The sequence below is a fragment of the Acanthochromis polyacanthus genome, chromosome 1, assembly GCF_021347895.1.
Source record: "Acanthochromis polyacanthus isolate Apoly-LR-REF ecotype Palm Island chromosome 1, KAUST_Apoly_ChrSc, whole genome shotgun sequence".
Lineage (NCBI taxonomy): Eukaryota > Metazoa > Chordata > Actinopteri > Pomacentridae > Acanthochromis > Acanthochromis polyacanthus.
Window position 1 is genome coordinate 27,957,977 of NC_067113.1, and position 23,454 is coordinate 27,981,430.

Genomic DNA, 23,454 nt, shown 5'->3' on the forward strand with positions numbered 1-23,454 from the left:
CGGAGGCATGTGCGCGGTGGAGCAGGCCGTAAAACAGAGGAAAGATTATTTTCATCCCTTTTCTTGTTTAAATGAAAGGTTTGAAATGAGGGACATCCAAAAACACGACAACAGAGCAGATAATTTGTAGGTGCTAATAAAAAAGATTTGATTGCTGCTGCAATGAGGCAGAAAACTTCTCCACGTTTCCCAACTTCTATGAGTTTAATTTACAAGATTTGAGTTTCCAAGACAGAGAGTCTCCGGCTTTTTTATTTGTCTTGCAAATAAGACGAGGATCGTTGTTCCACCCAACTGTCTGGCATTGATGTGACAGTAAAATGGACTAAAAAGAACAGTTTCTACTTGAAGAAAATCCTTCTACAATTTGCTCTGCTTCATGTGTAAAGGAGTGACTTTAGATCAATGGCTTCCTTCCTGCTTCCATTTTTACAACAGAAATGAAGCGCAGTAAAAGCTCTGGACAAAAACAGGTGCTATCATTGACAGACTTTTATTTGCTCAGTGTGATTTTTAGCATCAAAACTCCATTTTCATGTCAATCCATACAGAGAAACTGTATATAAATGCACATAATTACAACCGATTAACACAACAATACTGTACAGTCTAGTCAGATGTTACAATCCAACACCTGAATTTGTTGAAGATACGACAATCAAAACGAGAAATACAACAGCTCCAAAAAGAGTTAAAATTCGAAGAAACGTGTCAGTGATTTGCTAAAGTCTGTTTCTTTTTTATTTTTGGGAATTCATTTCAGAGCTGATATAAAAAGTGGAATGTGCAAAATCAGAGTGTTTTCATCAACGGCTGTGTGAAGAGTGAGCTCCCGTCACCGGTTTTATCTTGAGTTGGTGTTCTTCGACGTGCAGCTCGACGTTCAGATTCACTCCAGAGGTTCAGCGTCTTCGGTAAACAGATCAGCCAGGTCAGCTACCGTCAGGACGGCGGCCTCAGAGTGCTTCATGGCGGTGCTGGTGTGACTAGAATGAAGAGATTTCAGATTAGTCCTCTCCAACACAATGTAATTTGTCTTTTAATACTAAAATGTGGACAGTTAGAGTTTACTCCGCACCTTTTCTCGGCTGTCTTCAGCATTGCCTGCATTCTCTCTTCAATAGTGGATTTGATGAGGAATCTGTGGACAAACGTCGGCCTGGTGGGCAGAGAAAATGAAAGATGGTGACTGTGCAAATGATCATTTATTGTTAGAACTTTGGAGGAAAATTCGGACATTTTTACCTCAAATTATTCCTTTTTTGTTGTTTACTTAGCAGGATATTTTTTTAATTTTGTTCAGGGATAACAAATTCTCAACATTTTCTCTGCTTTCTTGTGCGCTACTGCTATTGCATCAAATCGGATTGATTCATGTAGAACCTTTAAAAACAACGAAAATTATGTATATGTTCACAAATAGGCAGCAAAAAATGATGTGCAAACAGACCCCAGAAAAATATAATAATAAACACTTATACAATATAAAACTAGTAAAACCAGATAGAAAATGTATAAAATACTAAAACAGGCAGAAGGAGACCAGCTCTGATTTGCTTGAAACTTATTAATCATAAACTCTGGATATTTAAAATGGTGTGAAATAAATTTTAGATTTATAAATCAGATACTTTATAAGCTAGTTGTTGTTTTTTACCCAAGCTTTTAACACGTTTTTCCCTACTTTTAAATCTGAGGCTATTTTTGGATAACAATACGTCAGTAATTTTTTAATTAAGCTAAAATTTAAAAACTGAATTCAAATTTTAACCACCTAAAGTCGAGTCAAAGTCCCAAAACGTGCAGCACTGAATGAAGTTTCTGTTAAGTATCTTTTGCTCAAGCACTTCTTTTGCCAAAGTCCAAAAGTGATCTTCAAATTGCTTGTTTGGTGAAATCAACAAGACATTAAATGTATCATACTGTCTATAACAAAGTTGGAACTTATGATTGAAAAATTAGAAAACTAATCTACTGCTTGTAAAATACTGCAAATATTTTTTTGATGGACAAATCTACCAAATTATTGAAGCTCAAATTACAACATTTAAGATACGGATAAGAATATGTCTTCATAAGAAACAAGATCAACCACTGAGCTGCTTATAGTTGTAGTAAAAAAAGGCGAATGAAACTTAAAAAAAACATGCAAAGAGTGTGTAAATACAAAAAAAGAAACTGCAGCTTAAAATGACCAACTTGCATGTTGAACAACATCTAAAATGCAAAGCTTCTTCTTATTCTCCATTAAAGTTGCAACATCAGCACATCTAAACTGCTGCGAATGTTCTGTTGAAAGCTGAGGAGTTTTACTGGCAGACTTTATTCTGAGCTTCTTACTTGGTCTGGCCGATCCGGTGCACTCTGCCGATCGCCTGCAGCTCATGAGCCGGATTGAGGATCGGCTCGACCAGCAGCACGTGAGTCGCTTCGATGATGTTCAGCCCGTTAGAGCCGGTGTGGAGAGGAAGGAGGAGGATGTTGATCTTCTCCTCGTATTTGAAGGAACACAGATTCTCCTGTAGAATTGGTCAATAGTGCACAAATTACAGTGTAGAAAAAACGATTCGATTTATTTGTTAAGCACAAGATAACTGAGATCTCACACAGTTTCTATGCAGCAGTCCAGAGTAGGGCTAAGTCTGTGTTTTTTACTTGAATGCTAGTACTGGATGTGCAGATTTTTGCTCCAGTATTTATCATTCCAACACACTTTTTCATGCAAAAAAAAAAATTATATATATATAAAGATTCACTGTGTTATGTTTCATGGTGCCCAACTGTAACTCTGGACAAATTATTTAGGACTTTTTATAAATCAATAGTCAGAGTGGAGCTTCCATTATGATGTTTTTCTCAATATAAGTAGCAGAAACTCAATATGAACAGCTTTAAAAAGGCATGTTTAATGTTTATTCTTCCATTTGTCTGTTAGGACGGTGTCTCGCTTTGTTAAAAACGGAATTCTGGGAAATTTTTAGAGAAGACTGATGACAAATGAAGACGATTTGATCCCACACACATGTTTTCAGGCTAAAAATGCATTTAATTTAGTAATAAAGTGATAGGAATGAGGTGTAGCTGCAGGTTGGACAACTGCTGTGCTGGTGGAGAATTTATATATTGTTGTCAACTTAGTCTGCAAGTAATTAAGAGTCTTTAGACAGGCTTTAAGTAACAATGTGTGGGGAACTAGTAAATCTCACATACTGTAGAAGTATCTGTGTAGATAAATGTTCCAGTGAAGTCCAATGTGGAAACGGTACGATGCCAAATTCAAACCTGGAATTTGTGAATCCCGTTGATTTGAGAAAACTCCATGTTGTTGTCGAACAAGGCCTTAGCGATGATGTCCAGGACGCTCTGCCACTGTGCAGCGGAGACAAAAGAACCAGGTCAGATCCAAACTCCATATCACCAAAATAAATCGCCTCCGGAGCAGCGGTAGTTTACGGTTACCGTGGAGAAGACGAGACACTTGGCCCCGGGGTCGCTCACTTGGATCTTCTTCAGCGTTCTCACCACCGCCTCCACTTTAGTCGAGTGGCTTCCCTGACAAACGCAGGAAGAGGAAAGTTATCGAGGCTGCCCTAAATCCCTAATATAGTCCTAAACTCCAGATCTGTATTCTGTATTCTGGTGCTGTTGCTGACCTTGACCGGTATGTCCTGATCCTGGCTGGATGACTGGGTGGTGAACACGTAGGAGATTTCTGTGTGGGACGTAGTTTGTCTGCAGATGGCACATTTGATGGCCCGCCGCCTGGAGCCCACGCTGTACTGCTCCACTATTATAGCGATGCACTCGTTACAGAAGCAGTGGCCACAAGTCAGCACTGCCCACTGGAAAAGAGAGGATAAGAAATATTGTTTCTATGTTATATCAAAGGAGAAAACAGCTGGGGATCCCTGTTAGGAAAATACCAACTTTTATTTGTACAGCACTTCTTTTTTAGTCATTCTTTTGCAGGTTTGGCAGACGTTTTTAGGCACTATGACGTAAAATTCTGTTAACAATCAAGTATGATGAGTTCATCTTAATTCTTGTATTGTTTTTACCCCCAAAAGACGTGAATAAATAAGAATATAAACCGAAAGGAAAAGCAAGAAAACAATCAAAGTAGTGAGTTAAAAGCCAATTTAAATGTGTTTTCTTTACTAATTTTATTTATAAAAGACGCAAGTAGAGGTGCTGGTTGTCGATAGTGATTCATTTCACATTCAGCCCTTTATGGAAACACTCCATGCAGTTCAGCTGACAACATTTTTCATATATTTTTTTTAAATAAAATAAAATCTGCTGCAAATAGAGCACTTTTTCAACAATGTATGTAGAATAAAGTGATGGAATATCTTAGATTTACAGCGTGTATTTATGTTATTTGTTACTGTGTGGTACTTCTTAATCCTGTAACTTCTATAATTTCGTATTTAATCTGATAAAGAGGTCAAATTTAAGAACTACACATGCAAATTTCTAAATTTACCCAACAAGGGAAAGTCAGACTTAACGCTTGCATGAAAAAAATGTTTCTGTATATACACACGTGGACAAAATTGTTGGTACCCCTCAGTTAAAGAAGGAAAAACCCACAATTCTCACTGAAATCACTTGAAACTCACAAAAATAACAATAAATAAAAATGTATTGAAAATTAAATAATCAAAATCAGCCATCACTTTTGAATTGTTGATTAACATAATTATTTAAAAAAACAAACTAATGAAATAGGGCTGGACAAAAATGATGGTACCCATAACTTCATATTTTGTTGCACAACCTTTTGAGGCAATCACTGCAATTAAACGATTTCTGTATTTGTCAATGAGCGTTCTGCAGCTGTCAACAGGTATTTTGGCCCACTCCTCATGAGCAAACAGCTCCAGTTGTCTCAGGTTTGATGGGTGTCTTCTCCAAATGGCATGTTTCAGCTCCTTCCACATATGTTCAATGGGATTCAGATCTGGGCTCATAGAAGGCCACTTTAGAATAGTCCAACGCTTTTCTCTCAGCCATTCTTGGGTGTTTTTGGCTGTGTGTTTTGGATGGTTGTCCTGTTGGAAGACCCATGACCTGCGACTGAGACCAAGCTTTCTGACACTAGGCAGCACATTTCTCTCCAGAATGCCTTGATAGTCTTCAGATTTCATCGTACCTTGCACACTTTCAAGACACCCTGTGCCAGATGCAGCAAAGCAGCCCCAAAACATTACTGAGCCTCCTCCATGTTTCACCGTAGGGACAGTGTTCTTTTCTTCGTATGCTTGGTTTTTGAGTCTATGAACATAGAGTTGATGTGCCTTACCAAAAAGCTCCAGTTTGGTCTCATCTGTCCAAAGGACATTCTCCCAGAAGCTTTGTGGCTTGTCAACATGCATTTTTGCAAATTCCAGTCTGGCTTTTTTATGAGTTTTTTTCAGCAGTGGTGTCCTCCTTGGTCGTCTCCCATGAAGTCCACTTTGGCTCAAACAACGACGAATGGTGCGATCTGACACTGATGTACCTTGGCCTTGGAGTTCACCTTTAATTTCTTTGGAGGTTGCTCTGGGCTCTTTGGATACAATTCCAACGATCCGTCTCTTCAATTTGTCATCAATTTTCCTCTTGCGGCCACGTCCAGGGAGGTTGGCTACTGTCCCGTGGGTCTTGAACTTCTGAATAATATGAGCCACTGTTGTCACAGGAACTTCAAGCTGTTTAGAGATGGTCTTATAGCCTTTACCTTTAAGATGTTTGTCTATCATTTTTTTTCGGATGTCCTGGGACAATTCTCTCCTTCGCTTTCTGTTGTCCATGTTCAGTGTGGTACACACCTTTTCACCAAACAGCAGGGTGACTACTTGTCTCCCTTTAAATAGGCAGACTGACTGATTATGAGTTTGGAAACACCTGTGATGTCAATTAAATGACACACCTGAGTTAATCATGTCACTCTGGTCAAATAGTTTTCAATCTTTTATAGAGGTACCATCATTTTTGTCCAGGCCTGTTTCATTAGTTTGTTTTTTTAAATAATTATGTTAATCAACAATTCAAAAGTAATGGCTGTTTTTGATTATTTAATTTTCAATAAATTTTCATTTATTGTTACTTTTGTGAGTTTCAAGTGATTTCAGTGAGAATTATGGGTTTTTCCTTCTTTAACTGAGGGGTACCAACAATTTTGTCCACGTGTGTATCTGATGTTACACAGTCTCTGGTCAGTGGTGATGAGACAGAAGGTGAGGTGTTTTGTTTTCTTCTACTCAGACTAAATTTTAACCCTAAAACTCACCTGGTGTTTCAAGGTAGTAAAGTCACATAAGAGCAGAGATGTTCTGACACAAATGCAACTTGAGACACATTTGAAATCCACCATAACTCACCTCCTGTCCCAGAGGCCGGGCACAGATGGGACATGGTTCTGGGTTCAGCCCTCCAGTGGACTTGTCCTGGGACTTTAACAAGAAATTAAAGTTATCTGGACTAAGATCATGCCACACAATTTCAGATAATGTTTGTGAATAAGCTGGAGAAAGTTTATGCAGGTTTTAGTTACTATCAAGTATAAACTTACCTTCTCCAGGTTTGTGAGATACAGGAACTGGCCGAGCTTCTTCTGGAGTTGAGACTTTGCCACGGCCTGGTCGTTCAGAAGCTTCACTCTGTTCTGCTCCACCTGGAAGCAGAACAACGGAGGGCAGCGGTCAGGAATGCAGTAAAAACAGTTAAGAGGAGAATATTACATCCTTTGAAGCTTTCAGTAACACAAAACAACAGCAACAAATACAAGGTCAGAGGCTACATTAAGGCTTTGATTCCATTCAGACCATTAATGCAGTCTGTGGAACACACTCAACCGACCAAATCAGACATTATCCACGTGGTTTATTCCATCTTGAATAATCAGATGTCTTCTGCTCGACCGCCTCTGATTTGCTTGAAATGTTTGCATCAATATTTGCTGTCGTTCAAATTTTTATGTGCAAAAAACCAACAAAAATGGAACTAAAAAAAAGGTCTCTGGAAGTACACTACAAAAAATTCTGGACAATCATAGGTGAATGAGCAGAAATGATTCAAAAAATTGGATGATTTGGCATAAAAAAAGACCCATATATATTCTTATTAGTTCCTAAATTTTAAAGCGATATACTTTTAATGCTGAAATATAAATGTAGGTCACTTAATCATCCAAAACAGAAGACAAACATATTTAATTCGTGCAAACTGTCTTTCAGTGGACAGCTTATTGACTATTGAGCATTAAAATGGTCTTGAAAGTAAAGCCAACTTGCAAATTAAGAATTATTAGTGGAAATTTAACAAGTAAAACAAATACTAATTATGATTTAACAGCCACAACAGCAGACTATTCCTGTTTTGTGAAGCATTCTTTATAGGACTGACATAATCAAGCTGTAATAAGTCGTGTTGAACTCGCCTCATGCGGCTCTATGATGTGCAGCAGTTTGGGCTTCGGCTCATCAGGCAGACGAACTCGCAGCCTCTCGGTGGCCATTCCCAGCTCATCGATGGCCGACACGTGGTTACGCAGCACCATCCAATACTCATGCAGCACCTGAGAAAAGACAAATGCAGCTTTAAACTCAATCTAAACAATATTCTACAATTTCGTTTAGCAGACGCTTCTGTCCAAAGCGACGTACAACGCAAGCAAGAATTCAGACATAAGGAAAAACCTGTAGTAAGTGCAAAAAGTGCTTCAAGTGCGATTGGTCAAAGGTGTTGCCATCAAGCTGCAGAAGAAGTGCCAACCACCCCCCACCCCCCCTTCTTTTCTTTTCTTTTTTTTTTTTTTGATATGAAACATGTTTAGCAAAAGATGCTAAAAGTGGGAGCAATATGGTGATAGTTTTACTGAAGATGAAAACAGTGGCTTATATTCCTAAATATCAATAAAATGTAAGTAAAAGATTTTAAAAATTGTTAATATTAATTCTATTTAAATTCAACAGCCTATTTCGACATATTGTCCTGCAGTCCAAAGCTCAGACGCACAACTTTTTAAATCAATGAAGAATCTTCATCATGCCTCATCTGTACATGTGAAAGGTCTATATAAGTCTTTATAATATCTTTATTTTTTGCCCAATTGTACTTCTGAATTTCTTGCCCTGCTTCTTCCATGTCTTATTTGTATTTAGCTGCAGCATCACATACATTTTCTAGGTATTTTTTAATAGAATCTGGTGCAAATTTTTCAACCAGGCATGTGGAATAATAGCCTAGCCGCGCTAGACAACCCACGGTAACAAATTTAATTCTCTGCCAGGGTGGGTCTAGTTACCCTCCATAAGGCTCGAGGTTGGATGCTCCTAAAACTGGCCGGACGAATCACCATGAAGTGTAGAGTCAGAAGGCGGGTGTAACTAAGTGACGACAGAGGCGTGACGATTCTGACAGAAACAACCGGAAACAACTAGCCTAGCCGCGCTAGACAACCCACAGCAACGAATTTAATTCTCTGCCAGGGTCGACAACAAAAACGACAACAGTGGTTGAGCTCCATTAGCACCGATTCTGAGTAATCTTTCTGTTAACATGTCTGTAATATACTTGAGCTTCACCCATTGACTGTATAAATAAGGCCTCACCGAACTACCGTATCCTCTGATTTCCGGCGTTCTAGGAGCCTATTCGTTGCGCTGATTGGTTGTATACCTACCCACTTGCTGCAGAGTGATTTGATAGACAACCTTTTAGCCCGCCTCCCTCCCTGTCGAGCGTGCCTAGACCCTTGTGTCTTCAGAGCATGGGTCTAGCGCGGCTAGTGGAATAAAGCAGTTTTGCTGAATTACCTTAATTTGAATTTAGGATTTGGTCAGTTTCCCCAATTTTTTTTCCAGATTTTACACTTTCTGGCTCTGATAAATGTTGTAATTTTGGCATTTAAAAGTTTTTTTTTCAAGATAACAAGCCTTTCAAGGCCGCCAGCAAGTTCTGGGAAGCACCATTATAGCAAATTCACGCTAGGAGGTACAAAACCAGCTGTTTCTGCTGACTAAAGTTTATCTAATCCTAATTTTCTTCTACCTTTTGCTTTTCAAACGCCATGTCGTTGCCTGAACACAATCAATATGTCGTAAGCCTACATACAAACCTTATATTCCTTCTTCCAGTTCTCAAACAGCTCCATAAACGTGTTTCCCTCCTCCACCAGCTCTGGGTCCATGCGTTTCGCTTTGGCAAAAGACAAAATAGCCTTCAGAGTGCGTTCGGTCTCGCTGGCTGCCCACAAACCTCGACTGGTGGTGGGGAGACGGTCGTCCACGAGCCCCTCTTCATCCTCGATCATTTCCTCAAAGATGGCCGTCTGACCTTTCACCCTGTAGAGACATGTCACCAATTAATCACTAATGTGTAGCCATGGGATTTGTTCTAAAAATCTCAAAATGCTGCTTTTCTACGTACGTGTGAGCAAACAGCTTTGACTCGTAGTCCGTGAAAAGTTCATCTGCTTTACAAAAAACACAACTAAAATATGAGGAGAGAGGAGCAGTTAGTTAAATATAGAAAACAACTGCTGCAGGACAATAGAAGACTTCAAATTCCTGAAATGCAGCAACAAACTACAGTTGGCGTACTTGTTTAGCGGCAGTCTCATGGGCCTGAGGTGACAAACTGTGGCCTCATCGATAACTTTTTTCGAAGCCGGACCCTCCAGACTCTTCACTGCGTCTTGCACAGTCTTTTGAGATTTCATCAGATCTTCCATTTGCGTGGTGAGAATAAACTGGAGTCCACAGGCATCTCTGAACCTGCAAGACAGGAGATTCAACTGGTTTTGCTGCCTGTTTGTTTCAGGAGGACCAGCAACTGTGCTCATGCTTCAACAAACTATTTTACTTGTCTGCCATGGAGAGTTTGTGGGCTTGTTGTTTGTAGCTGCATGTCAGTTCGTTCGTCACTCGAGACACCAGATCATCGTCTGTGGAGCAACGGATCGACCTCTGAATGACATCCAGCCACCAGGGAGAGTTCAGCTTCACCTGGAGAACAAAAGTTAGGCAGGTTTTCGATTTAATCATTCAAATGTATGTATGAGGACCTATTTGCGCTGAACTGAGGCATTAGAGAAGTTTTCTGTCTCTATTTATCCAAACGTAGATTTGTTGAACTTGGGTGAAGTTGAAAAGGCAATCCTTTAGTATTTTCTAGCCTTTAATTTAGTAACAAATTAATTAACTAAATAATTACAAACATAATTTCAGAATAACTACCAATGGAAAAAAATGCTTTTTTGCAACTACTTCATTGCAACTGCTTGCAGTGGGACAAAATAATGAGGAAAATTTAACATAAATCCTAAAGAAAATCCCAAAATACACATTTTCTCACTTGCTTAAGTATTAATGACAATACACATACAGTACACATTAGGCTATTTTCTGAGCACGGAAATATAGTAATAACAAACCATCAGATGCTGAAATCATACCAGAGAAATAAGTTCTGTTTTAAGAAAAAACGTTGAACTGAGCCATGTTGGTTTTTATAAAAGCTGACCGATCATTTACTCTTAACTAAATGTGATTCATTCTTAAAAATGTTGCATTTTCACATCAATAATAATGAATACATCTATATAAATTCTATGTAAATCAGACTGTCTTATTTTACTGTGATCAAAGGAAAATAGCTTTTATATTGTTATTACTGTTTGATATGATCAAATAATTGATTTAAATATGATCCAATTTCCTGTTATATTGTTTATTGTAGCCCACTGCTTGATGGAAGTCACCTTTAAAAAACTGAATTACGTACAGATGTAAAACCAGCCACAATTTCAATATATTTTAGATTAATTAATTATATAAAGTGCAAAGAAAACAAAAACAAGACGACATGGTCATCAATATCCCCCCGCCACATGTGATGTCTATGAGTCTATATCCAAAATAGTGATAAAGGGCCAGAACTCTGTTAAATATTATCGCACAGGTCTCATTTTCGAACTTGATCAAGGTGTCCATGGTGTGAAGCTACACACTAAATATCATGATCCTAGCTGTAATAGTTTCCGAGAAAAGCTGTCCCCTTCATCTCAGACACACGGACACACGGACACACGGACGGACGGACGGACGGACGGACGGACGGACGGAGGCCAAACCTATACCCCCCTTTTCAACTTCGTGGAGGCTGGGGATAATAACTCTCTTATGTCAGCTGTAACTGCAGGTTTATCACCAAGAGCTGGTCCATAAACACAGAGTTTTCACAACATATATGATATGCTGTCGATTTCTTCGGGAGGTTGTGTGTTACTAAAAATAGCACAATTTCCCAGAAAGCGACGGCATTCTCACTTTTCGCTTCAGCTCTTTGATGTTCTGTAGCACCGGCTGCAAGGCCTGATGGGCGTCGGCAACCTCAGAGTTGTATTTGGTCATGTAGTGCTGCCGCAGCTGCTCGGCCTGCAGAGACGAGGATGAAAGCAAAGCTGCAGATGCAAAGCTTCAAAATAACAACCCAGGGGTTTTACTCCCAAAATGGAATATTGGAATAAATGTGTAAGGAAATATTTGCAAATTACCTCCTCACTGAGTCGGTCATCTCTCAGGGTCGGGGGAATCCCAGGATGCTTTGCGCTCAGCAGCTCCATTAAGTTGTGGGTAGCATGAAGCCTCTGTTTTATCACAGCGGTAAGAAAAATAGAAGTAATCAGAAAATGTGCAATGCTTACATGCAGGAACACAAAAAGCAGATTCTGTCTTATGGAGCTTCTTCGTCTCGGTCGTGTCTTTGTAGAGACACAAACCCTTCATATGTCAATTGCAGCTGCATTAAAAGAAGACGCATGAATAGGATGAGGCCATATACCTGTAATGAGTCTGTTTTCAGTCGTCCTTTGTGCTCCTCTGACGAACGAAGCACTTCTCTATACATCTCCGCCGCCTCCACAAACTCATCTGCGGGTGGCAAAACAAAAGGTCAGCGACACTCAACATGTCCGTCACACGCAGAGTTAATGAGAAAATCTACACAAACCGCCTCAGTATGGCGACAATATACGTATCGCCTCACAGAGAGGGGCTTTAACAAAACACCTCGAAGTGGTGGAGGACACAAAGACGAGACGGCGGCTTGTGTTTTGCCTGAATTGATTCCCATGGGAAACTGGGAGCACAAGAGGCAGAAGTGGTTTGTTATACCTCTGATGATGTGGATTCCAGCCAGACCGTTGAGGGCGCAAACCAATTGTCTGTGAGCTTCTTCGCACTCCACTCGACATTTCTTCTGCAGGGACTTGAGGAGCTCCTCCATCGTCATGGTGCTGTGGACAGACGGAGCCACTTTTAAATCAGATCCTCCAGATGACACAGAACGGGTCAGCTTTAAACAAACACGACTGCATAGCTGACAAAAAGGTCACCGAGGTTTATCTCCATTAATACGCTGTGATACTCCATTTAGTCTGGCTAGATGGTTAATTAGCTGCTGCAGCCTCTCGTCTCATACATGCAAATCATAAAAAATGTGTCATCTACCTTTTCTGCAGTGGCAGGAACTCTCCTCTGACAGCCTGAGGATGGCAGCAGGCCTGGCGAAGCCTCAGCAGCGGACACAGGATGGTGTTGACGGTGCGGCGGTCGAGGCTGCCGAGTTTCAGGCTCCAGTCGGAGATCTTCCTGAGTTTGACTAGAGCGTCCTGGGAGCAGACCTCGTGCTGTCGGTGGTAGAAATGACCCTCGACGGGGGAGAAATGCAGCCAGTGCACCTCCTCCGTCTGAGGGGGGATCTGGATCTGGAGAAATAGAAGAAGGTACCAAGAACATGAAACCCTCTGTGGCTAAAATCTCTGAGATGAGTTTACTATGCTGTCATGATCAGGCGTGAACTAACCGTGACATCACCAGTTGGTTTCAACGCCGAGAAAATGAAGCCCAGATTTTGCTACTTCCTGGTCGCAGTTTTGGATTTTTTGGAGCCAGTGACGTAAAAAGCGTCATCAAACAGACTGGACCGGAGAGCATCTAGGGGCAGGATTGGCTGAGGACTCTCTTATCCCGCCCACATTTTACCACAGAGGCTTCTGTTAATGTCTATCAAGTATAGCCACGCCCCCTGGCTCCGCCAACTTTAAAGATTTATTTAAAATTCAGTATTGATTTATTTTAAGATCGGCCACCTGATCTCTCATTTTGACCATGAAAACTAACGGGGAAAAAAATCCTGAGCTGTAGAAAATCAGTCTATCAAATTTAATTTTTTCCAAAAATGAATTGGGGTCTATGGAGCAAAAGCTTTTTGGAGCCAACCCTAGCGGACGGCGTGATATTGCAAGTTTTTGACACTTCCGGGTGGGCTTCAATTCTGGAGCCAGATGCTACGTCCATCTTTATATACAGTCTATGGTCATGATTAGCCCTCTGAATTCCAAAACTCATAGGATTGTTTAAATTTTTAAACTTTTCAAAACTCCAAAATCACAGCATTTCTCAGAGTCATTTATCCAGTTCTCTGACCCTTGCTGATGATCCTTGAACTCATCAGTTCTAATGAGCCACTCGGTTAGGAAACTAAACCAAATTAAGCTTAAAAATTGGAATCAAAATCCCTTTTTTTCTACCTGTCTTATTTAAAAGTGCACCCCAAAAAAACATTTGTTTTGGCCATATTCTGTAAAAACAATATAAATCTATGCTCCTAACTAGGAAGCCACGAGTGATTCAGCTGCCACCAACAATCACATGACAAACATTCAGGTGTACTTCAACAGAGCAAATAGGAGGCAATTAATTAAGTAGAATGGAGGTAATATGCTGAGCCACTCTTTTTTCCAGTGCTCAGAACGTTTCTGGGCACATAGAGAGTCCAGGTTTTTCTAGTTTTTGTAAAATTGGTATTACACAAAATTCAATATTAGTTTTTTCTTTATGATTTGTGGCATTTTAACTTTTTTTTTTTGCTACATAAAACACATTTTGGAATGTTCTTCTAGCCGTGTTTGTGCTGTTTTTATCGTGCATCCAGTGAAAAATGAGCCCAAAGTGAGTAGAAATTGCTTAGGGTTCAGACGGCTAAAAAAGCTTACAGAAATGGACTTAATTATTAGGTATACTTTCATCAAAGGCAAATATTGTAAAAGATTAAGAAAAATTGAAGCAGAAACTTTAACAAATAAAATGCAGCACAGAATGCTTTGCACAACAAAAATAAGAACAAATGGTCAAGGAAAATAAAATATTCTTGAGGCATTCTTATGCAGAGCCAGAACAAATGTGAATGAATTAACATTTAATAATAAAACAGTCTTTATGGAGGTCTTCTTCTTGTACAAAAATGAAGGAAAAAAAGAAAAATCCTACCTGATCAATGACGTCTTTTTTAGCCGATCGCCATAGTAACTGAGCGATGACGTTGTACAGAGGTTCTGTGTTTCCACGGCGATATGGGCGATAAAGTAGCTGGTCCCACCAGTGTTTGACCCAGTAAGGGTCAACTCCCAGGAAAAGTACGAGGCCATACAGATCTGCACAGTCAACAAAATCAGCTCAGGGTGGGAGTGTTTCAATATTACTGGAACTGTAGAGAACCAAAGCGCCATTTATACTTTTGCTCCATACAAATATTTAGCTGAGGATACCTTCTAAGCCTCTCTGGACTGGAGTTCCACTGACACACCAGCGGTTGACTGATGCAAGACGCAGAGCCATTTCTGCAGCCTGATAGGAAAACACCAGGCAAAAGCATGAGCAAACTTTAAATTAACAAAATGATACACGACACTGCACAAAAGCCACGACGAATTCCCTCTGCCCACCTTGGCAGTGGGACATTCAACCATCTGAGCCTCGTCCAGACAGATGCGCCACCACTCCACGGCCACCAGAGGACTCGGTACGGCCATGTAGCGCTTCTGGTTGCGGAAGCGGCGCCCGTCTTTGCTGTTGCTATGAGGAATGTCGACGTAGTTGAGCTCGGATCGCAGCACGTCATAGGTGGTGATGACGACGTCCTGCTCAGCGAGCATATGCGGCTGGATGAATCCATGTTTCTTTACACCCTGATAAACCTGAGGGGAAACCAGACAAAGTGCTAAGTGCAACGGACCGAGGGAAAACCAGATGTGTGGAGATAAATGTGTACGTACATTTATAACAGGACTCTTCAGCAGGGATGACAAGAAAGGGGAACATTTATAGCACATTTAAACAGCAAAATAAGATTTGATTTAACTTAAATATACAGAATTTGAAGTGTGTGAATGGGCATCAAGAAAATGGGACATAAATATCACACCTGCGACATCTGATAACATAAATCTCAAACTTATCTGCCTTAATTATGTAACAGAGATAAGTGGGTAGTGTTAGCTCTTAATGTGGTGCACTATGACTTGCTATTTCTTGTGGATAGCAACGTAAGCACATTGGTCATGACTTACTTAGTTAACTTAGTGCATTTCAGATTTCTTCAGATGCTTTACATCAGTCATTTGCACCAGTCCACTCCACAGCACAGTGTAGAGAAATGCAATGTTATAAAACAGCAGGCATTTGTGAAGTGTCTGTAATATGCATATTTACAGATTCATTTTTATTTCGGGTCCACTGGAACAAGTTTACTATTTGTTTGTTTGTCTCATCCTGCACATCGCTATAGCATCTTATCTCACCATCTGTCTGAAACACTCTCTTTTAGGTCCAGTCTATTTAAGGCCTGTAGTGAGGAAATAACGGCTAACTGTGAGGAAGCTGCTAATTCTTTGATTGAGAGAGAGTGTCCCTAGCTATGTTACATGGTGCTGTGGATAAGAAACAAAAGAAAAGTCTGGACTTTAAATGAGCTGTTTCTGGCAGATAAGGAGCTGTGTTTCCGTTTTATGTGCATTTGAGGTGATTGTATTAGAAAAGGGTAATGGAAATGGGAAAAAAAGAAGAAAATTCTCCAATTTTGCCAAAAAGCTCTACTTTCTAAATGAGCTAATTTACTTCATTTGAGATTGAAACTTTTGACATAACGAACATTTAACTTACTGATCAGCTGTTTCTGCTTTTTTTCTCGTCTTCAACAGCATGAAACATGTCTAACACCAGCTGACATGAAAGAATAAATACAGCTTGCCTGATCAAACTTTTCCTGAAACTTCTCTGTTTTTTTTCTCCCGTAAAAGACCAAGGATCTATTTCTTTCTTCTTCCTCAAGTTTTCTGGATCAACTGGTAAACAGCTGATTTTGTTAACAGATTTTTCTACTCTGTTTATTATGGCCACGTGTAATGTTGCCTATACCGCCACCTTCTAATGATGGCAAACAAACTGCCTTACAGAAACAAGGTTAGGTTGCATTTTCTTTGTTTTAGATTTTTAGCGAAATTTCAGAAGTTCACGTCAAACCTGCTTCATACGTCTAATAACTCAATTTGCAGTCTGCACTTCAGGCTTTTTAAGTTTTCAGGCCATTTACACGCACAGAGAAAGCTATAACACAACAAAGGAAAGGATAAACTTTCAAATGCAAAATATGCGCCCTTTAAAATAGTTTTAACTTCACATTTGGTAGATAGGCTGAATAGTTATGTGGCATAACTGGGTCCAAACATGCTAAATTTTGCAAAAATGCACGTGCGTTTGGGGTATTTAGATTTCTGAGATCTTAATATGTCACACTCCTAAACTAACTGTCTATAAAGTTTAAAAACGAGCATTTGTATCACTTTTAATTCCTTCCCTGATGCTCCGCTGTTGGTCTCTTTAAGGCTGCACTGTTTTTTGTTTTGCTGTTTTATCACTTTATAAAGCACTTTGTAATTCCAGTTTTGGAATTTGCTATAGAAATCAAGTTTATTATTATTACTATCATTATTATACGTATGAACTCCCTCACCAGCACTCGTAGGGACGAGGACCTGATGTGCCGGTTGATCTCCTCCACCCACTGGTGGCAGATGGAGCTCGGGGAGATGATGAGGGTGGCTCCGGTGGAGACGGGTTTCATGGCTACCAGGCAGTGAGGGCAGTAGAAAGGTGTGGTTTCAAGACTCTCCTCTTTATAGTTCACACAGTCCGCATGCTGCCACAGCTGACAGTTCATACACTGGACGCGAGCCTTGTAATCGACGATGCCCAGTTCACCGCAGATGCACTCGAAGCGATAGTCGGGGCTGTTGAAGGGGATGACCGACGCTCTGGTTGGGGTTTCGGTCTCCTCCAGCTGTGAAGCTTCTCCTCTTTCTTCAGGTAGATCATCCACTCGGCCTCTTTCCTGTGAATCATTTTTATCCTGTAAGGACGTCGTGGAAGTGTCCAGCGTGTCATCTTTCTCGCTCAGACTTTCATCCCATTCCTTCTTTGTTTCCTCGGTTACAGGACAGTCGGATGTCGGCGAGTTCTGATCTCTCTGATCTTCAGAAAGGGAGTTTTGAAGAGCTGCTTCCGCCTTCTCCTTTGCTCGTCTCTGAAACGTCTTCCTGGGCGTGCTCTCTGTGTTTTTGGAGTTCTGACAAAGAGGAAAAAAAGGCCAGACTTAGACAACACAACAGGGTGGTACCTGTAGAATTAAACACTCATATTAGAAGCTCTTTCTTCTTACAGACTTGGAAGCTGCTGCTAACATCTTCTTTGTCTCTTTGTAGTTCTTTCCCAGCTTGAAGGAGCCGGCCAGGCCTCGACCTTTGACCCGATCCACCGTGCCCTCGTCTATGAGCTTCATCAGCGTCTTCTTGATGTGGTTTCGGTTCTTCAGGAGGTCGTAGCCGTAAGTGGCTCGGATGTAGGTGAAGACGGCGTTGACTGAGGCCCCTTTCCCGGATCTCATCTCCTTTATCGCAGTGAGTAGCATGATGCGGACGGCTGCAGAGAAACAAACACAATATTAAAACGTAAATTAACCATTAATAAATAATGAGGATTGTCTAAGAGGCTTGTGAGCGACATACTTGGGTGGGATATTTTGATTTTAGGCTGAGCTTCAGACTTGCAGCGGCTAACCTTCTTCCTTTCTAGTGGAGGAGGAGGAACAAAGTAGTTCACAGATTTTCCCTGCAAGAGATTAACAGATGTTATAACTCACAATTTAGCTGAAACCTTGTATACAGAGTGCTTTAAAATATCGTAATCATCCCTGATACTAAGAGAGGAATGTTAAAGAGAGAGCAAGAAGCACACCACAGGCAGTGTGAGGGCCTCCTGCTCGAGGTTCTGCCGGGTATGAAACAGGATCAGAGCCAGAACTTCCACCGTCTTTCCAAGTCCCATCTCATCAGCCAGGATCCCACCAGGCCACTCGATGCCAGCCAGTGGAAATTCTCGAATTAAGCTGCAAAAAAGAAAAACAGTGGAAGTGGTCATACTTAATATTTGCAACAAGAAAATACAACATCCAATAACTGATGTGCTTCATGGGTCCAGTTTCCCAAATTCCAATATCTCATTAATGATATCTACAGTTTTGGCTTTGTGGTTTTCAAACAGATTTCTTCCACAACCCAAGACAATGGAGAAATATCTGAAAAGCAGAGACCCGCTTCTAATAAAACCACTAAAGTAGCAGTTACCACAAAAACTGCTGACAGTGAGGGCCGTGGATGATTCTGAGTAAGAGGACCATTATTTCTGTAAAGATATGTTCCTTGATGAGTTGTTCAGAATGTTCTGAATGTTATGAGTAGCACTAAATTCCATTCACCTTTAGGAATGCTGCTTTGGTGGCAGCAAAATCCATTGAATAAACTGAGATAATGTAATTTTAAGCCCTTTTAAAGACCATTTATGAATTCAATTTAAGAGCTATTTCACATCCAAACTGGCAAAAAAAAAAAAAACAGCCTTGCAATCTAAAATTCAGAGCATCTCTGTTTGTAATGTTTGTGTTGATCTAAATGCTGTCCTGAGGTCACTTACTGCAGCTACAGGAGTAAATGTTGTTCATGTAGAGTGGGTTGACTCTCCCAATGTGAATGAGAAAGAAAAATGTTGGGTGAAGACAGGCGTTTGCTGGTTGTTTTTCACTGTGAATTAATCTTTTTTTTTACTTTCATGCAACTATAAAAACCTTCACCTTCTCCTAATTTTCTTTCACAATTTCTCATTTTTAACAGGCTTCAATGAAGAACTAATGCTCTATTCTTGAGCCAGATCTCATTCAACTTGCACTTATTGAGAGTAGACGACAGGTAGACAACAACATGAAGAGAAACTTTAACTTATTACTCTCAGAAGTAGCTTTTCTTTAATATGACGAGATGCCACGAAGCCTACACAGCACACTGCGATGTCCTGAGTGTGCTCTAATAAACAATTAATGAATGAAATTTCCCTAAAAACACGTTTAAAAGTGAGACTGAAGTTAATGTGACTAGATAAGCAAACTATCATAAATGAATCAGCTTAAGACCTGTCAAAAGCATATCAAAGACATTTTAAGGCCTTAAATTCAGATTATTAGATATTACAGTTTTTAAGGCTTTCTAATGACCCATGAAAGGAGCTTTGTTCTTACCAGCCAGTAAAAGGGTTGTAAAACAGCTTCTTGCCACACAAAGTGACCAACTCCCTCCAGAGGAAATGCAGCGATTGTTCTGCAAATAAACAGAAAATACTGAATTGTTTTTATATTATTAATAAAGTCTCAACTTATGGACATTATAAGTCCTGTGGAAAACTTGATGCATGTAAAAGTATTCTTTGGTAATGGAAAATGTAGTGTCAGTCTGACAAAAGAGGCAAAACCACAAAACTTTCCGACCTCAAAAGATGACAACAACAACCACTGGTCCAAATTCTCATTAAAGCAGGGTTTACATGAGCAGAAGAGGAATGAACACACGTCCTGAACATGATGAATCTACCTTTAGGTGAGGTGTTCCTGTATTTCTCTCTCCTCAGCATCCAGTTGACCGCCTGGCTCTGATAGCGTCTGAGAACCGGAATCAGAGCTTTGTGCTGAACGTCGTACGTCGCCTCCTGACTCTCCTCCTGGTGCAGATGTCTCACGAAATCATAAAGCTCCTCCACGTTCTGCCTCTCCAGGTCGGTGTCACACTCCTCCTCCTCGTTCTCTACAACCTCTACATGGAAAATACGGCAGTTAGTGTTAGAGTTGCACTTAATTTAGGCCACTTACCGTTTAGTTTTTATGTTGTTTAGAGAATGTGGATTAGACATTAAAACCAGACCCTTACCGGGAATAATGAAGTCATAATAATGCTCCATTAGCTTCTGCATCAGTTGATTTGCTTTCTTGAGCCGAGTGTTTCCTTCGCTGAGGAACTCCGGCTTCCCGAGACCAGTTTCTAGCAAGTAAATCCCCACCTGTCAAACAGAGCCAAACAACAGCTTCAACAATTGTTTACACTGTCAGCCAGAGACTTTTTACTACAGCAAAAACCATGACAGTTGACTTTAACACAGGATTAGCTCTGGGAATCAATGGATCTGGTGGGTTTTCATGCATATTTTTGTAGAGTCAAAACTTTATCTTTAAATTAGTCAGATTAACATTGACACTTAATAATGGTGTAGAGTCTTAGCTATAATATTTATATTAGTTAGGTTGATTTATTATACTGTAAGGTTAGTTAGTTATACTATTCATTGCTCAGGTTATTCTCTATAATTAATAGCACTGTAGTGTCTTAGTCTTACTATACATTAGTCAGGTAAAGTAGTACTTTATATGATTTTTAAGAGTTTTTTTCTCCCATACATACATTATTCACATAAAATTACATCATAAATACCACTACAGGGTCTTAACCCCAATATTTAAACTTGTTGGTTTACTTTTGTTCTACCAATCTTTTTTTTTTCCCACTGGAAAGCAGCTGCTCTCTTAAACATAATAAATGTTAAATTGATTTAATTATTTTAACTTGTTGACGCTGCATGTTTGGGATCATATTTAATAGCTTTGATTAGTCTCCACTGGTCGTTGTGCAGTTTCTAAATGTGTTCTCTTGCTTTTCTTACTGTCACTTTGCTGTTGTGACATTGCAAATTTCCACCTTGTGGGACTAATAAAGGATATTCTATTCTATTCTATTCTATTCTATTCTATTCTATTCTATTCTGCCACTTTGTAACTTTGGTTTTCGAAAGACAGAAGTAAAGTGTTTACTAGATATTTCAGATGTTAGTTTATTTAAATGTTTGGTCTTAAAGAAAGCATGCAGGCTTTTAGGGAGCCTTGTCCATGTATTTAAAATGAAATAAAATCTGGCTGCCTTTTATCCATCATCTTTGTCCACTCCGTGTCTGTTTCTCTACTGTAAACTCCGCATAATATGCCCAAAAAATACTTTAGCTTGATGTCTGAGCAGAAGAAAGTTGTATGGACCTTGCTTTTTTATTGGCTACTACTGAGTAATCTTGTATACACGTCACCACCAGAAACATGCTCAGTGTTAACTATGAGTTATATTCATTTTCCAACTTTATTCCATCAGAAACACTTTCACACCTTGACTGACTCCTCTTTCTCCTGGTGGCAGAGCTGCACCACCCTCCTCTTCTGCAGCCAGTCCAGGTCCTCCAGTGGGATCCTCCTGAGGCTGCACTCCGCCGTACAGGTGTCCTCATCAGGCCTCCACTGCTGCCCCGAGTTCTCATCACAGCTGCTGTAGCTGAGGCAGAGCTGGTCGCCCATCCTGTGGAGAGTGAACGCTCTCTGCTCACAGTCGGCTGGGAGCCAAGCCGGACGGACGCTAAACTCCCCGATCAGAGCCTTCCAGATGTTGCCCAGCTTCAAAATCGGCAACACGGTGAGTGCCAAAGAGGTGGAGGCGAAGATGCTCTCAGACGATGTGCCGGGAAGTCCCTCTGAAAACTGGACAGAGCGAGTGCTGGCAGCCTCCGTGACGTCCTCTGTGACAGTAAGGAAGGTACTGCTGGGAGTAGAGTTGACTGAAAGGACAGAGCAGGTCGGCATCTGGTTGTCTTCCTGAGTCGCTTCATTCTGACGATCCTCCAACATGTTCCAGTTCAACCTCTTCTTGGCCTCTTCGTCCACCCTCACTGGAGGGGCCCTCTTTCGTCGGCTGCTCATGGTGAAATCTGCACAGAGAACAAATTATTAGAAATGTTACCAAAAAATCTTCTACTTTATATGTATTTATTACTAAATCTATAACAGACATCAAATATTTATTATATATTTAGTAGAGTTCAAATGTCTTTCTGGTGTTTATGCTGCTCATAATCATGACAAATTATTTCAATATTAATGTTTTAACATTGACAATGTTGTTTCTTTCCTACAGATGGACATAATTAAGCAGTTATTGCTAATCTTCCACCTTTTTTACTCAATATATATATTAGGCTTCCTTTTGTTGGTTTGCAGTTTTTAACTTTTTTTTTTTTTTTAAATGCTCTTAAAGACACAGACATGAAATATAAGCAGTTCAACCCTCAAATTTTCCATACATTATCTATACACCGCTTAATCCTCATTAGGGTTGTAGGGGGGCTGTAGTCGATCCCAGCTGACTTAAGAGTGAAGGCAGGGCAATTCAGAATCGCCAAATTAACCTTTACATGTTTTTGGACTGTGGGAGGAAGCTGGAGCACCCAGAGAAAACCCACGATGCACAGTGAGAACATGCAAACTCCACACAGAAAGATCCAAAGGCAAACAGGCCCAAACAATGGCAACTAAATGCCCCCCACAGCACAACAGAGCCACCAGATCCCCTCAGTGTGCAGGTCAATGGACCAGGAGTTTCCTTTAATTTGTTAGTTACTAGTTAATAACACTGCTGGCTAAATTTAGCCATCAGAACTAAACATTGAAGTTGCAGCAGCACATTAGCAGCTAACTTCTGTCCCAGTTTATAGTTTAGATGAATTGCTGTGTATCTAGACTATATTTATCACAGTTAACAAGGCTAATTATTAAGTTAACTGCTAGCTAGCTACATATAGTACTCGTCTACGTTTTGGCTTCGGAGTTACCGTTTTAAAACTCGCTCCCTTCTTTTGGGGAAAGTTTTAGTGGCACAGAAACAGGCAGCAGAGCTGCTCTGTATGAACACTGTTACACAATGGAAGCACTTCCACACAGCGCTGCGCATTTCACGGTCCCACTGTAAACAAACGGGTTAAAAAACGAATATTTACTGTGTGAGCCTCCCGCTGACAGCTCCGGATGTTACTGCTGCACCTCAGGAGGTTTCATGTAGCTGCAGCTCCTGTAGACGAGCCTGAAATGCACCAAAACACGTTTCAATTACAGACATCAGTGTTGACGTCCGCCATTTTTAAATACAGGACGTGACGCAGAATGGGAGCGGTTTACAAAATAAAAGACAGACTTTAACCACTGACACTAACTTAATATTTTTTTATTAAATATTTATATGTAATAATAATAATAATATTTGCTAGGGTGTCAATAGGTCCTTGCACCACTTCGTGGTGCTCGGACTTTCCGTCCCTGATCGTTCTTCGGGTTACAATAGGTTCCTTTCTAATAATAGTAGTAGTAGTAATAATAATAATAATA

General features: G+C 40.2%; 1 protein-coding gene across 1 annotated transcript; it reads right to left on the reverse strand.

Moving 5' to 3' along the window:
• Positions 1-474: 474 nt before the first annotated feature.
• On the reverse strand, positions 475-23,246 carry shprh (SNF2 histone linker PHD RING helicase). The gene is made up of 30 exons (XM_022204246.2): positions 23,070-23,246; positions 21,412-22,004; positions 20,135-20,264; positions 19,802-20,020; positions 19,453-19,531; positions 18,120-18,270; positions 17,891-17,993; positions 17,545-17,804; positions 16,840-17,451; positions 14,774-15,025; positions 14,597-14,675; positions 14,319-14,482; positions 12,498-12,754; positions 12,162-12,283; positions 11,830-11,918; positions 11,543-11,635; positions 11,316-11,423; positions 9,850-9,992; positions 9,588-9,761; positions 9,415-9,477; positions 9,104-9,329; positions 7,424-7,561; positions 6,557-6,658; positions 6,366-6,437; positions 3,654-3,842; positions 3,460-3,552; positions 3,283-3,369; positions 2,341-2,519; positions 1,079-1,159; positions 475-986 (listed from the first exon to the last, which is right to left on the reverse strand). The coding sequence occupies exons 2-30, from the start codon at positions 21,994-21,996 to the stop codon at positions 890-892; spliced, it is 4,947 nt and encodes a 1,648-aa protein (XP_022059938.2). The 5' UTR covers positions 21,997-22,004; positions 23,070-23,246; the 3' UTR covers positions 475-889.
• Between the last annotated feature and the right edge of the window lie 208 nt (positions 23,247-23,454).

Bases quoted from the DNA above. Each gene is read 5' to 3' on its own strand.
- shprh (XM_022204246.2), bottom strand. From the start codon at position 21,996: ATGAGCAGCCGACGAAAGAGGGCCCCTCCAGTGAGGGTGGACGAAGAG. The intron at 17,994-18,119 runs GTGTGCTTCTTG...AATCTCTTGCAG, and splicing joins AGGCCCTCACACTGCCTGTG to GGAAAATCTGTGAACTACTT. The intron at 12,755-14,318 runs GTAGGATTTTTC...CTATTTCTCCAG, and splicing joins AAAAAGACGTCATTGATCAG to ATCCAGATCCCCCCTCAGAC.